Source organism: Grampus griseus (genome assembly GCF_964374135.1).
Source record: "Grampus griseus genome assembly, chromosome: 1".
NCBI classification, from domain to species: domain Eukaryota; kingdom Metazoa; phylum Chordata; class Mammalia; order Artiodactyla; family Delphinidae; genus Grampus; species Grampus griseus.
In genome coordinates, this window is record NC_139017.1 from 168,002,108 (window position 1) to 168,017,185 (window position 15,078).

The 15,078-nt window shown below is 51.9% G+C and overlaps 1 protein-coding gene across 1 annotated transcript; it reads left to right on the forward strand.

The window, feature by feature from the left end:
* Positions 1–1,058: 1,058 nt before the first annotated feature.
* PLA2G2C (phospholipase A2 group IIC) lies at positions 1,059–14,667 on the forward strand (the record flags this gene model as incomplete). The annotated part of the gene is made up of 4 exons (XM_082674252.1): positions 1,059–1,098; positions 3,194–3,338; positions 5,370–5,473; positions 14,516–14,667. The coding sequence occupies 4 exons, from the start codon at positions 1,059–1,061 to the stop codon at positions 14,665–14,667; spliced, it is 441 nt and encodes a 146-aa protein (XP_082530378.1).
* Between the last annotated feature and the right edge of the window lie 411 nt (positions 14,668–15,078).

Below are 15,078 nucleotides of genomic sequence, written 5' to 3' on the forward strand. Positions count from 1 at the left end.
CTATTTTATATACAGTAGTGTGTATCTGTTAATCCCAAATTCCTAATTTATCCCTCCCTCCCCCACTGCCTTCTTTAATAACCATAAGTTTATTTTCTACGTCTGTGAGACTATTTCCATTTTGTAAATAAATTCATTTGTATCTTTTTTTTTTTTAGATTCCAACTAATTTCTTAAATGTTTGAAATTACTGATAGGCAATTTTAGTCTCTCTTTTTTTTTAATTAATTAATTTATTTTCATATTTATTTTTGGCTGTGTTGGATTTTTGTTTCTGTGCGAGGGCTTTCTCTAGTTGCGACAAGCGGGGGCCACTCTTCATCGCGGTGCTCGGGCCTCTCACTATCGCGGCCTCTCTTGTTGTGGAGCACAGGCTCCAGACGCGCAGGCTCAGTAGTTGTGGCTCACGGGCCTAGTTGCTCTGCAGCATGTGGGATCTTCCCAGACCAGGGCTCGAACCCGTGTCCCCTGCATTGGCAGGCAGATTCTCAACCACTGCGCCACCAGGGAAGCCCCAATTTTAGTCTCTTTAGGAGAGGAAAGCCAGATTCAGAGGGGCTAAGTTTATGAATAAGATACCTGGGCATCAAGGAAGGAAAACAGAGGGGGACTACCATGCAAATGAGGCCAGACTTTCCCACACTGGATTTCCAACACGAGCCATATAGCATTTGCCTGTCAACTTGGCAACAGAGGAAATACTGAATCTTCAAAAGAAAAAAAAAAAGATGAAGGCATAGTGTTGCCAAAGAAAGAAATTTAGAAAAAAACAAAAACCTTGCACTTTTCAAACAATTGAACCCTTCTCATCTTTATATTTAGGTCTAAATAACTGAGGGATCATCATATTCAGAGATAATTAGGTTTGAAAAAAGGTCTCTTTGCTCCGAGCCCTCCACTGAGGGCTTTTGAAGGCCTGCACTGTGCTTGGGGTTTCACATCCACGTGGCCTCCCTCATTTTGGTTATTTCCTCCCCAAACAGAAGTTCAGCTGGCAAAGCCCTGGAAAGCAGAGGAAAGTGTGATCCTGGTGCCTCGGACCCCCGGTCTCCTCAGGAATGAAGGTTTTCGGGGTTCTCGTGGTCTTTGTCTCCTGCCGTAAGTAGTAACAGCTGAGTGAGCTCAAAGGCGCTGTCCTGTCTGTGTGTCTGTGTCCGGGGTGGCCCCTCCTCAGGTAGCATCAGGTGAGGGGAAATCAGGTGTCACTCAAAGGGGAATCGGGAGTGGAACGGCCCCCCACCAAAGTCCTCCTGCTTCTGCTTCTCCTACAAAATGGGTTGATCTTGGTGTTGGGATCTCACAGAACGTCTAGAAAATCAAAGGTTGCTAACCATTTGCTAAGAAAGAGGGCATTTGACAATTGTTTTACCACACACACACCATTCAGGAGTCTTTTTTTCATTTGGTTGCTAGCTGCCTTTATTTAAAGTCTTGTGGATTCCAGGACAAAAATGCAGACACATATCTAGCTAATTTAGGAATGATTAATTCTCATCAGAAAGCCATTCTTACGGTGACCTAAGGAATACTTAGTAATTATAAGTCATTGCTACCAGGAGATCCGATTACCTACCTCTGCAAAGTGAAAGAGGACTTACTAGGAAACTGTGTTGGGTTTGTTGGAAAACTCTTTGACTCCTTGGTTTGATCAGATGAGTAGAGATTTGCTCAAATCCATTTTTCTATCTGTTTCAGCTGTGAAGCAATCGCTTTGGGCTTCCTAAGTCAAAATGTCAAAAATGGGGTTCCCTTTTCCCTTAGTCAGTGGTGGAATTTACAGTTTTCAAGATCATGATGTTAGAGGCAGGGGACCCGTGTGTAGGAAGAGCCACTGCTGCAGCCCCCATCGTGTACCCCAAGAGCAGTGTCTGAGTGTGGTCCTGCCCTCTCTCCAGGGGCTGCTCCAGCCCCAGAGACCACCCCCAGGCTTTGGCCCCCTCTGCAATGCTTTGTGACAACAAGGCACCCCAAATCACAGTATGAGGTTGGAAGGCTCCTGGGAAAATTTCCCCAAACCTCCTGTCTTCGGTTTTCTTCTTCAAGTTCATGTTTTTATTTTATTTTTATTGTAAAATTAATATCTGCTTTTAATTAAAAAGAAAAATACACAGAGTAAGAAGAGTATAGAATATGGAGTAACAAGACAAAGTCCCTTCTCATCCTTCCCGGACCCTGATCCTTTTCCTACACTCAGACGTAAGCACTCTTCAGAGTTTGATATACATCCCTCTAGGCCTTTATATATGTACCTTTCAAACATTTCCATAGAAAAGTAAAACACGCTTTTTGTAAGAAAAAAATATATATATATCAGACAGCAGAAAAGTATTTAAGATAAATGTTGCCTGTTGTTTTTCTCCACCTACTTCCTCAGTCCCATTGCCTAGTGATATTGCTAAAAGTAGTATGTTTTCAAGACATCATTTAGTTATTATCTCCCTGTCCATAGGCATGTGGGTAGTCTCCAATTTTTTGATATCACAAATGATGCCGCAGCAAACATCCCTGTATATACATATATATATGTATATCCATCCATACATATATATATATCCATCCATACACACACATATATATATACATACATATATATATCCATCCATACATACATATATATATACATACGTACATACATATATCCATCCATCTATCTATCTATATCTATCTATATCTATCTATCTATCTATATATATATATATAATTTTCCCCCCTCACTTTCCTAAGCATTTTATAGAAGTAAAACTTGCTAGGTCCATGTGTATTTGCCATTAAAAAAATGGATTGACGACAACTTTTTCTGCCTCTTGAGTATTTTGTTTCTCCTGTGAGGTTGTACATGCCTGATGGTATTTGCAAGGGCTACATTTCTGGCTTTGAAACTTTCTCATTAATAACATCAGATCTGAGAGTGTTTCTGCCCAGGATGGTGGTCTTTTACTTTGGGGAGAAGACTGGAGTTGATAGCATTGTCCTGAATGTCATGGAGACTGGGTTCTCATCCTGGGCTAGCGAGACACTAGCTGTGTGACGCGGTAAGCATGACCCTGTCTTGTCCCCGTTAAAGGGGCTGATGCCCAGGCACCACATTTAGGGGATCTCCTGATATCTGAATGCTAAGCGCTCTGGCTAGGGGACCTGAAAGCAGCATCTTTCTCGTCGCATCTTCGCTTCTTCCTTATTTTCTCCTTGGCAGTGATGGCCCCCACCCATGGCAGCTTCTGGCAGTTTCAAAGGATGGTCAAACACATCACAGGGCAGAGAGCCTTCTTCTCAAATTATGGATACGGCTGCTACTGCAGGCCTGGGGGCGTAGGGGTCCCCATGGATGACACTGCCAGGTGAGTGCAGAGGCTCTGAGGCCTCCTGCCGGTTCATTTTCTTGAAGAGAGAGAGGGTGTTAGGACCCTTGCATTGTAAGGAACCAAAACCAATTCAGGTGAGCCTGAGGGTAAGAAAAAAACTAAATGGGAGTGGGAGGGTGGTCTTGAGGAACCCAAGGCTGGGACTGGCTTCCTGTGGCCTATGCCCTATACAGGGCCCGCCTGAGGTTCCCTGCTCTGTCACCTTCTGGAAATGCTTGACAATATTTGAATAAGGGGCCCCTCGTCTTCATGTTGCACCAGGCTTTGCAGATTATGTGGTCAGCCCTGCCCAGAGCTCTAGAATGTTCAGCTCTCAGTCCTCATGGTAAACGTGGTCTTCTCTCAGGCCTCCAGTTTTTAGGATTACAGATGCAGCAAGACTGACCAACTGTCTCCCAGTCCTAATTCCATTTTCCAGGAAAGAGAATCCAAGTGGCCCGGTTTGGAAAAGTTGTCCATCTGGGTGAGGACACACGGCACAAACTTGGCTGCCAGGCCTACTTCTAAGGATGGGGGTGGGGGAGGGCAAATTCCCAGAAAAGGGGGAGGCTGGTGTTAATCTGGGGAGGGACCAGGGAGGTAGGAAACAGGATGGTTTGTGTGTCTTTTTATTTGAAGAAAGAAGAAGCAAAATGTTCCTGGTCACTTTCACCGTAGTGTGGATAAATATATCCCCATAGTAGGGCGTGAATATCACTCCTGGAGCTTGATTCCTCCCGGTCGGGCTCCTGAGACCATGGAATGTTCCAGCTGGAAGGACCCCAGAGCCCTTGAGGGGACCTGACACTGATGAAATGCCCGTCACATCCTGAGCCCCGGGATTGGTGGTTTGCATGCAGGGCTTGGTTTAATGCTCCCAGCACATGGCCGAGGCCGCGCCACCATCCCCATTCTACAGGTGACAACGGTGAGGGACCCACTAAACGAAACAGCAGAGCCCAAAGACACAGAGCCCTTGAGTGGCAGGGTCAAGGTTTGAACCAGAATTTGCCTGTTTCAAAGTCCGGGCCCTTTGACACTCTGTGCCTCCCCTTCCAAGTCCTGGGGCTGGTGAGAATTTTAACACTGTTAGCCAACGATGACCAGTGGCAAAGAGCCCACGTGTGGATGGGGACGGTGAGTGAGGAAGACAGAGCGTCCAGCCCAGGGCATCGGCCAGAAGCTGATCCTTTTCATGTCTTAGAATCCAGCCCCAGATCTCTGTGTTCCTGCCACTCAGACATGGTGGAAGAGGGGGCCTGAGGCCGTCCCCCAGCTGTTTTCTCTCCTCCCGTGCTCTCCCCTGCTGGCACACCCACCCCTCCCCTGGCCAACCCTGAGCCTCAGGAGAGCAAAGACTGAAGGATTATGTCTGATGTGCTGACCCTTTCTGCTCAGAGCCTCTCCCAGGGCTGGGCACATATTCAGTGCTCAGTCAAAAGTCATTAAATGAATGAATAAGTCATGGGCACCTAGATTTGAGTCCTGACTCTATCACCTTCCAGCCATATGATTTTGGGAAATTCACCTCTGGATCTCAGTTCCTCTCCTATAAAACGGAGACAAGGACTGCGTGTCCTAGGGTTACTGGGAGGCACTCATGAGACAGCAGTAGGTAGAGGAGGGCTCTTTGTGTGATTTTTTTTTTTTTTTTTTATTGCGGTACGTGGGCCTCTCACTGTTGTGGCATCTCCCATTGCGGAGCACAGGCTCCGGACGCGCAGTCTCAGCGGCCATGGCTCACGGGCCCAGCCGCTCCGCGGCATGTGGGATCTTCCCGGACCGGGGCACGAACCCGCGTCCCCTGCATCGGCAGGCGGACTCTCAACCACTGCGCCACCAGGGAAGCCCTCTTTTTGTGATTTTTAATATCATCAGGAAGTTACCTCCCTGCCTTCCGCACCTTCTCACCGGGGGCGGCGGGGGGGGGGGGTGGTGGTTGGAGGGAGGAGGCATGTGAATCCTTTCCAGACAGTCCCCCAGGGCCACCCTCAGGAAAGCTCTCATCTCCCTCCATCTAGCCCCCAGGTGCTGCCTGGCCCCCAACTGCTGCTGCGAGAAACTGAAGCAGCTCAGCTGCCAGCTGGTGTTGAACGGCTACCGGTTCCGCGTGGCCAACGGGACCGTGGTCTGTGAGTTGCCTTCCCTGTAGGGAATGTCTTTGAAACTGGGCCTTTCCTTAAGGTCAGCCTTGTGGACCCAGAGAATTTTGGGGAAATGAGATTTTTTTCCAAGTGCTTTGGGATGGAGAGCTGTAATTCCGAGAATCAGAGCTTCCCGAGAGTCCTGGCCCGGTGCCTCCCCGGTCCCCATGCGCAGCTGTGCCCCCAGCTCCCTCCAGAGGCGGGGTGCAGGGCACAGCGCCCCCGCCCCCGCCCGGGGTCCTGCACGTGCTCCATAAATAGTTGCTGACTCGAGAGTGAATCTTGCAGCTTCGCGCGGCAGCTGCTGCCGTTGAGAAGCTTCTTCCCGATGTCTGTCCTGTGTTAACAGAGCAGCTCAGCTGTCGTTCGGCTGAACAAATATTTGCGAAGGGTGATTGCGTGCCAAGCACTGGGATAAGCGCGGGGGTGGGGAGGGGGGGACACCAAAGTCAATAGGAGGGGGACGGGGAAGGGAACCCACGTGTCACGGAGGCCATTCAAGGAAGAGGGCCAAGGACAGGGTGGGCAAGTGCTGAGTGTCCAGCACGTGGGGAGGGGCCCCTGATCTCCCAGAGCATGTTCTGGGACTGCTGGGTGTGTAGGGCAAGTTGGATCTAAAGAACAAGCCCATTCGCAGGTGCTGGGCCACGGCCTTGTCGTGAACGCCATTCATTTCGGCGGAACCGGTGGTTTAAATGCCCCTTCGAATGTGCGACTCGCCTTCCGCTTGGCCTTGGGGAGTTGCGTGAACCACTGTCCTCCCCTTGTGTGTTTATTCAGAGCTGTGAGTGTGTCTTGGAGATCGCCTGTCTTCTCCCGAGGCCGGGGAACCACCTCCCTTCCACTCATCTCCCAGAGCCCCCAGCCAGGGCTCCGACTTAGGACACACTGAGCGTTAGGGTGGCGCAGTCTCCCCGGTCCCAGTGGTGAAACATGGCTCAGGCCCCTGCAGACAGGAGACCAGCTTCAGCGGAGTCTGCTTCTCGGCTCCCCCAAGCACACCACCGATGGGGAGGGACCCCCCTTTTTCTTATGTGAGCTCAAGGAGACTTCCTGTGTTGGAGCTCTCTGGCTGTGACCGTCCTCAGACCTAAAGCAAGGCGTCCCCTCTGTGAGGCCCCCAAGGCCATGTCCAGGAGATGGGGAGGGATCAGGGTCTAGTGCAGGGGTGGGGGAGGGGGTGACTGGAGGAGGTTGTCCCCAGAGGATTGTTTGCTTCGGCATATGATGCCCTCTGGAGGCCAGGGACCAAGTTTCTGACGTCCTCCTCCCACCCCTCGTGGTTCCACATGGTGGAAGGCAGGGGCCAAGCCTGGCTGTCGGTTGGTGGCAGAGAGGCACACAGAAAAGCTGCCCCTGACTCCCCTCAGCCCAGCTCATGGTCTCACTTTCACATGGTTTCTTCTCACCTCTTTTCGCCTTGATCTTAACATCTGTCATGTTAAGTGTTACCTTAGAATGGTTGAAAAGCATCACTACGAGAGAGAATATGCTCTAAGAGCTCTCTCTGATGCCCCTGTAAAGCGCAGGGACCAAGGAAGGAGGGAAATGGTGTTCTGAGGAGGGAAGTGGAATTTCAGTAAGTGCAGAGGACCTTCCCGCACTGTGGTCTCAGGCCCAGGCCAAGCCTCCGCCCGCTGCTCCTGTGTCACGGGGGCCCAGCCCGGGCTCTCTGCACCTAGAGCAGCTTCCTTATCAACCCTCTTCACCCTCCCAGGTGGGGATCAGAGCGCAGCCCACGACCCCAGGAAATGGAGCAGAGTGACCTGGGGGCAGAGGCTGGAGCCCCAGGAGGTGGCACAGGAAACGTTCTCTGCTTGGCACACCAGGCTGGGGGGTGGTGAGAGGGGCAGGCAGGGGCTGGGAGCTGGACTGGAAAGTTCGTGGCCTGGCCCTGCTTTCTGCAGATGCTGGCCCCTGCCAAGCAGGAGTAGCCAGGTGCTTCCGAAGCTTGACCAGGGCTCCCAGAGCTCAACATCTTGCTTAGGGAGTTAGCATGGAGGGATGCTTCTCCGTCCTCACCAGGACATCAGCACCCCCTCCTCAGCTGACCCAGCTAGTGAGGACCAGGTTGACCCCCCTGTTGTCCCCGCCCCCACCTTGCCAAACCCCTATTCCAGTGTGTGCTGAGACCCCAAGTGAACCCCGCACACATCCATTCACTTGCCCAGTATCAACTGAGCACCCATTGGGTGCCCATCCAGGGCCAGTGCTGTGCCAGGGCCAGGGGCACAGAACAAGGCAGCCAGCCACAGGCCCTGCTGTCCTGGCCTTCTCCAGAGCTGAAAGTGCCCTTGGGACCATCCAAACCAAACCCTCATTGTAGCAATGGGGAGACTGAGACCCAGAGATGGGGAAGGGTTTGATCCAAGGTAACAGGCAAGATTAAAACTCATACGTCTTGAGGCTTTCTAGTGCTCTGGAACACACTGCTGGCCTGAGTTTTCTAGGCCTCAGTTTCTTCATCCATAAAATAGGTGCACTAACAACAGCTACAGTTCATGAGCATCTGACAGATGCTTTGCACTCAGCACTGTGAATCCGTGATAAACCTTTGAGGTGGGCATTATTCTCCCCATTATTGAGGAGGACCCTGAGGGTCAGAGAGGTTAAGTGAGATGGCCAAGGCCACACAGCCATGGAAAGAAGAGTTGGGATTCAGACCCAGGTCATCTGACCCCAGCTGGTGCCCCTGCCTCCCACCATCCTCCCCAGGGGCATGGGGCCGCTGGGAGGGTGATGGGGCTGCTCTTGGCTGGGGGTTCACACAAATGCATATCTTATTATCTACGACAGGCTTGTCAGAATGTTCAGCCCTGGCCCAAGGGGCAAAGAAGAGCAGAAGGAATTTGCCCCTCTGCAAGGACCCAGATCTTTCTGTTCTAGCTCTACGTACCCTGCTAAGGGGCCCAGAGACAGCACACGCTTTGGAGTCAGGCAGAGCTGGGCCTGCATCCCAGCTTCACCTTTTCTAGCTGGATAATTGCACAGCCCCCCTGGGCCTTAGTCTCCTCATCTGTCAAATGGAGATACTAATCAGAACTTCATAAGGTCACTAAAGGACTGACTAAAGTAACCCAGCTCAGAGCAGGTGCTTAGTTAGTTAATGCGCCTCCTTTTAGAAGTTGAGATTTCTTTTGTTTAATCTCAGTTTCCTTTTCCCCTTTACTTTGTGGGAAAGCACTGGGAGTTTTTTTTAGTACTGTTGAGAGATTTCTTGGAAACATCTCCTCTGCATTTGCCTCCCCTTGAGCTAATGTTATTAACCCCTTACAGGATAAAAGCTCGCCCACTCTACCCCCGGTTATACTGCAGTTCAAGGAGCTGCCTTGCAAGGGTTAACCACCTCCCCAGCCTCCAAGTTCTGAAATCCGGCACCCAAGCCTGGTCCCAGGTTGCCTAGCAACCAGTGGCTGCTCCGGGAGGCAGTTGGTGTGAGCAGGGAAGGGAAAGGAGAAAAACAACTTGGTCTGCCCGTGTCTCTAAATGTCACCGGGAGCTCAGTGCGGAGAAAGGCCTGGAACCCAAGCCCTGGGGCCAATTTGCCGAGGGGCGAAGGCTCCCCTCAGGTAACCGGGGAGGTCATTAGCCCTCTGTTGAGTGGGCTTACATAAGTACTTGGCATTCGCAAGGGATTTTAAGATCTGTCAGTGGTGACGCCCCCTCCACCCACACATGAATGCATCTGTAGTGCAGCGGGGAGCCCGGCCGTGGGCAGCAGAGCCCAGGTTCCAGCCAGAGGTATCACTATCACCTCCATCTCTGAGCCTGTGACTTCTCCCTCTGCCAAAGGGGGAGGGTGAAGCAGGTAACCACTGGAATTTGTAGTTTGCAAAGATCTTCCTCCTTTGCTACTGAGTTTCCTCCTCACAAGACCTCCGCTCGCTGACACATCACCCATTTCCTCTCCTAGCATCTGTCTCAACCTGACATCATCTCATTTTCTTGTTTATTTATGCATTGATTCTCCCCTCGACTGGAATGTGAATTCCAGGAGAGCGGAGAGCACTTGTTGGGGGCGGCGCTTGTCCTCATAAGGCCACAGAGGATGCCCAGAGCTATGCAGTGTGGGGTCCGCTCGCTCAGACCTGTACCTCCGCACTTCCCAGCCAAAGGGCAGGCACGGGTTAGGAACTCAATACCTGTTGGTTTGATGAGTGAGTGAATGAAAAAAAATTCATGAAAGAGTCCATGCAAGCACCCGTACCCTCATTTGAAAGCCGAGGGACGATGCTCAGAGAGGGACAACTTGCCTGCCATGCTAGAACATGCAGGCGGCAGATCTGGACCGAGAAACCGACTCCCTGTTTCTTGGGATGGGGGCTTCATTCACTGCCCCGCAGGCCGTGGAAGCCCAGCCAGTGAGCCAGTAGCAAACTGGGACGGAGCGCTTACAGCGTGTCTGGGGCTGAGGATCTGCAATGAAAAGACAAACTCCCTGCCTGTGTGCAGGGAGCGAGACAGCCCATAAAATATTCAGAAAGAAAGATACACTTAGGTAGTGACAAGTGCTATGAAGCATCTAAAATAAGGCCACAAGCTAAAGGATGAGGATGGCAGTGGGCGGCAGGGCAGGGGGTGTGGGTGCGCGGCGAGGATGGCTACTTTCTGTGGCTGTAGAAGGCCACATAAAGGAGGTGGCATTTAGCTAGTGCGGAAGGAGACGAGGGGCTGGGGGGTGGGCGTCCCACCAGGAGTGAGGCCGGTGGGGCCTGGCCGTGGGGTGAGGGGCTCACCTTCTCCTTCGGTTGCAGGGGAAACATTAAAGCAGGAAGTGATCTGCTCAGATTTTGCTTCAGAAATGTCACTCTGGCCCCTGTACAGAGACGTTGGGGAGCAGGGGAAGAAACGGGGAGCCACTAGTGGGGTGTTTCAGTAGCACTGGGGAGAAGCGACCATTGCACAGATCGATAGCTGGGGAGACGTACCAGATGCTGCGTGTGTTTGGGAGGTAGATTGACAGGACCTGCTGATGGATTAGATGTGGGGTTCGGAGGTAAGGGAGGCTGACTCTGAGGTTCTTGGTCTGAGCAGCGATGGATGGTGGTGCACCTACGAGCTTGTGCAGATGGGGGAGAGCAGACTCTGCAGACGCAGCAAGAGCCTGGCATGAGCCATGTTGGGTTTGAGATGCATATCAGACACCCAAGAGGGAGTCACGTGAACACAAGCCTATTGGTATCTAGAGCTCAAAGGAGATGTCCAGGCTGAGGTGAGAACTGGAGAGTCAGCAGTGCTCGGTGGTATTTAGAGCCCTGAACTTCAAAACAAAAGCTCCCGGGCTTCCCTGGTGGCGCAGTGGTTGAGAGTCCACCTGCCAATGCAGGGGACACGGGTTCGTGCCTCGTTCTGGGAAGATCCCACATGCCGCGGAGCGGCTGGGCCTGTGAGCCATGGCCACTGAGCCTGCGCGTCCGGAGCCTGTGCTCCGCAACGGGAGAGGCCACAACAGTGAGAGGCCCGTGTACTGCAAAAAAAACCAACAAAAAAAAAACCCCAAAAAACAAACAAAAAAACCCACAAGAGCTACCAAGGAAAGAGTTTAGAGACCAGGCCGGAGGCCGGGCACAGAGAGTAGCAGCGTGGCAGGCAGTCTGGGTTAGCCCAGGCAGGAACGTAGACCTTCTTGCTTTGTCTCATTGGTGGAGGTATATTTCATGGAATGAGAAAGCATATCCTAAAGCTGTCAGTTCCATTCTTCATGCCTCAGTTTCCCCATCAGCAAATTGGAAGATGCAGGATCTGGGTTTAGGCTTGTTTTTAAAAGATGACTTCCAAACATGGCGTTTCTTGGCCCAGAGCTGCCTCTTCTTCCGGCCCATGACTGGTCTGTTACTACAATGGCTGTGGGATGTCCACAGCAATAGACCGCTGCTCCAGGTCGGTCCTGACAGCCTGCACCCTGGGCAAGCTGTTAGATGTAGAACTAGACAGCAGGAGAGAATTCTACTCCACGCTTTGGAAAAGAGCAGAAGACAAAGCAGGAAAGGGGGTGGTGAGAAAGGAAGAAGGAGGTTTGGTGAATTGAGATGGAAGAAAGAAGAGATGTTACAGACTAGGAACAGGAGACAAAGAGATAAACAGAAAGGGAGATGGATGAGAAAGAGGAAAGGGTGAGAAAAGTGCCTCGCTTCCAGTTTCCAGAGAAGCAGCACCCGGGTAAGTGAGAGCACCAGGTGCCAGGCCCTTTGGGAGGGAAGCGAGGTTGGATGGGGCATGGCCCTGTGCCCAAGCAGCCCTGGGCCCCACCAAGGGCAGCAGCCACACAAGCCGGTGAGCCCCTGCAGACCATGGCGGCTGCCGGGGGGAGGGCAGCAAGGGGCATGCTGGGCGGAGGTGAGAGACCTGGACATGGAGGCTCTCAGGGAGTCCCTGCAGGAGCTGGGGCCTGATGGGTCTTGAAGGATTGTCACAGATGGAGAAGGGAGAGCGCGAAGGCAAAGGTGATCCAGGCGCCAGGAACAGTGGGAGCGGCAGGAACCATCCCTGGCACATTTCCTGAGGGTGAGTGGAGAGGTACAGCTAAGGCGTAGGGTGGGTGTCAACATGTCTTGAGAAATCCAGGCTCCAGTGAGATGTGGGAGGACAGCTTCCTGCAGGAATTGTAGACTTCGGAGAGGGGGAAAAGCAAACAAACAGACGATAGCCAGCACTGGTCCAGTTTCAAAGGGCCCTTCTTTTTCCAACATGTGAAGCTAAGGGTGCACCATCGTCATAATAACAAGCATTTACAGAGGCCTCTCTGTGTTCTGAGCACATCCAGACCACTCCATCTGTAACGACACCAGTGAAAACCCTCACAGCAATCTTGTGAAGTAGACACCATTATTTACTTTTGATACTATTGCTTTTATCACCATTTTTAAAAAATTTATTTATTTTTGGCTGCATTGGGTCTTCGTTGCTGTGCACAGGCTTTCTCTAGTTGTGGAGAGCGGGGGCTACTCTACGTTGCGGTGCGTGGGCTTCTCATTCTGGTGGCTTCTCTTGTTGCGGAGCACGGGCTCTAGAACGCAGGCTCAGTAGTTGTGGTGCACGGGCTTAGTTGCTCCGCAGCATGTGGGACCATCCTGGACCAGGGATCGAATCCCTGTCCCCTGCATTGGCAGGCGGATTCTTAACCACTGCGCCACAAGGGAAGCCCTATCACCATTTTATAAATGATACTGAAACTAACTTGCCCAGGGCCAACACATCAGGGAGTCTGGCCACCTCACTTCCTCACCCCCACAACCCTCAAAAGAGAGTGGAAATGGAGTGGAGTTATCTAGAAGGAGGCTGCCTTAGACGTCCCCTACACACACACGCACACACACACACACACACACGCACGCATGCACGCACGCACGCACACGCACATGCACCCATGCACAGAGCACTATAACTCTGACTACTAAATGAAAGATGCCCCCCTAGTGGTCACTTGGCCACAGTGCAGACACTCAATCCCAAAGGCCCATTGAGCCTTCATTCACTTATTCAATGACTATTGAGCACCTACTCTGTGCCAGCATAGTATTCCAGCTGGGGATACTGGGAGGGACAGGACAGAAAAAGCCCCAGTCTCACAGAGCTTACACTTTGTTGATGAGAAACAGACACAAATAAGAGAAATAAGAGATATGAAAAGTGTGGTGAATCAAACAAATGGGGATGTGAGGGAGAGTGGCTGGAGAAGCTTTAGAAGGAGTGGGCAGGGAGAGCCTCTCTGAAGAGAGGAAATCTGACCAAGACCCAAAGGTGGGATGGACCCAGCCACTTAAAAATCCTGGAGAGAAGTGTTTCAGACAAAGAGAGTAGCAAGTGCAAAGGCCCTGGGACAAGATCAAACAAAACATGCGACATAAAGAGGCCATTGGTCCTGGAGCAGCGTGAAGGTGAGAGAGTGGAGGTCTGTGAGGATGGAGAGGTTGGCGGGGACCCCATCATGGCAAGCCTGCTTTGGAGCCCATGGCAAGGATTTGGGATGTCTTTGCCCAAATAGTAGGAAACCACAGCAGGGCTTTCAGCAACAGAGTGATCCTAATTCAAGTTACATTTAAAGATGGTCTTGGACTTCCCTGGTGGTGCAGTGGTTGAGAATCTGCCTGCCAACGCAGGGGACAGGGATTCAGCCCTGGTCCGGGAAGATCCCACATGCCATGGAGCAACTAAGCCCATGCACCACAACTACTGAGCCTGCGCTCTAGAGCCCACAAGCCACAACTACTGAGCCCGTGTGCCACAACTACTGAGCCGGTACTCCATAACAAGAGAAGCCAGTGCAAGGAGAAGCCCGCTCGCCGCAACAAGAGAAAGCCTGTGTGCAGCAATGAAAACCCAACGCAGCCAAAAATAAATAAAATTTTAAAAAAAATTTTAAAGACAGTCCCTGTTTGTTTCTTTCCATTAGGGTGGAATTGCTGGTGATGACAGAGATTGGGATTGTGGCCAAGAAGATGGAGAGAAAAGGGAGGAGTGAAATATGCTAAACATAGAGACATCAATGGAACTTCGGGTGGATGGGCTGTGAAAGCGAAAGGGGGGTAGGAATCAAGGTCAGCTGCTAGTTTTCTGGCTTGAGTGGGAGGGGCTGCCATTTCCCAAGCCGAGAGTGTGGGTGGAGGACCAGCTCAGTGGGCGGGGGGCCGGAAGGGGACCCTTACATCCAGAGCTTCCTTTGGGGCATCTTACACTGAAGATGCCTGCGACATCCAGGTGAGAAACCAGGTAAGCTGTTGGAAGGAGGGGCTGAGTTCTGATAAAATAGGTTTTGTGTCCTTGGCCTGGGTGCTGCCTGGCAGCACTAACCCAGGGCCCCTCCGTGCAGCCCACACCTGCTCCTTCTCTCACTTCCTTCCAGGCTTCTCCTTGGGGCATGTCCCGGTGTGGTGGGGGAACGGCTTGGGGACAAAAGAAAAGAACTCCCAGTTCCTTTCCTTTCTATTTTCAACCCTTGACCCCTTGCAGCGAGCTCCCAGCTCTCCCCAACTTTAGAATCAAACCCTGGGAGTGGATGGAAGCCCCCTGTGACCCTCTGTCTCCCTTCAGTTGAATGCGCCCTTGGTCCTGGTGTCGGCTGCCTCTGTGGGCTAAGAGCCTGCGAGTGTGACACTCAATCCGCTTCAAAGAGAACCTGCCCAAACTTCAAGCGGTTCTTCTCCAGCTGGCCCCGCTGCGGCAGGAGCAAACTCCAATGCTAGTGAGGCCGTGGGTCCCTGGTCGGTCTGGTCTGGGATACTCCTTTGTCACTCAGCATTAGAGGGCTGGAGATCAACAGTGGAAAAGACAGAATCCTGGCTTTCTATGGGGGGAGACAGACCATAAACATACACATAAATAGTACATTCCAATAGCAGTAAGACTAGGAAGCAATAAAGCAAGGTGACAGGGTAGAGAGAAGTCGCCTACCCCCATCCCAGGAAGTTTCCAGGAAGGGAAAGGCCCCAGGATCTGCCTTAAACTCTCCCTCCATCCCCATGTCAAAATCAGGATACAGGGCGGGTTTGGGAACCAGACCCACAACCCAGATCCAGCTGGAGCCAAGCAGGGATCCTGGAAAACAAAGTCTCGGCCACATGCCAAGGACCCGAGAAGCACACTTGGACTCTGTT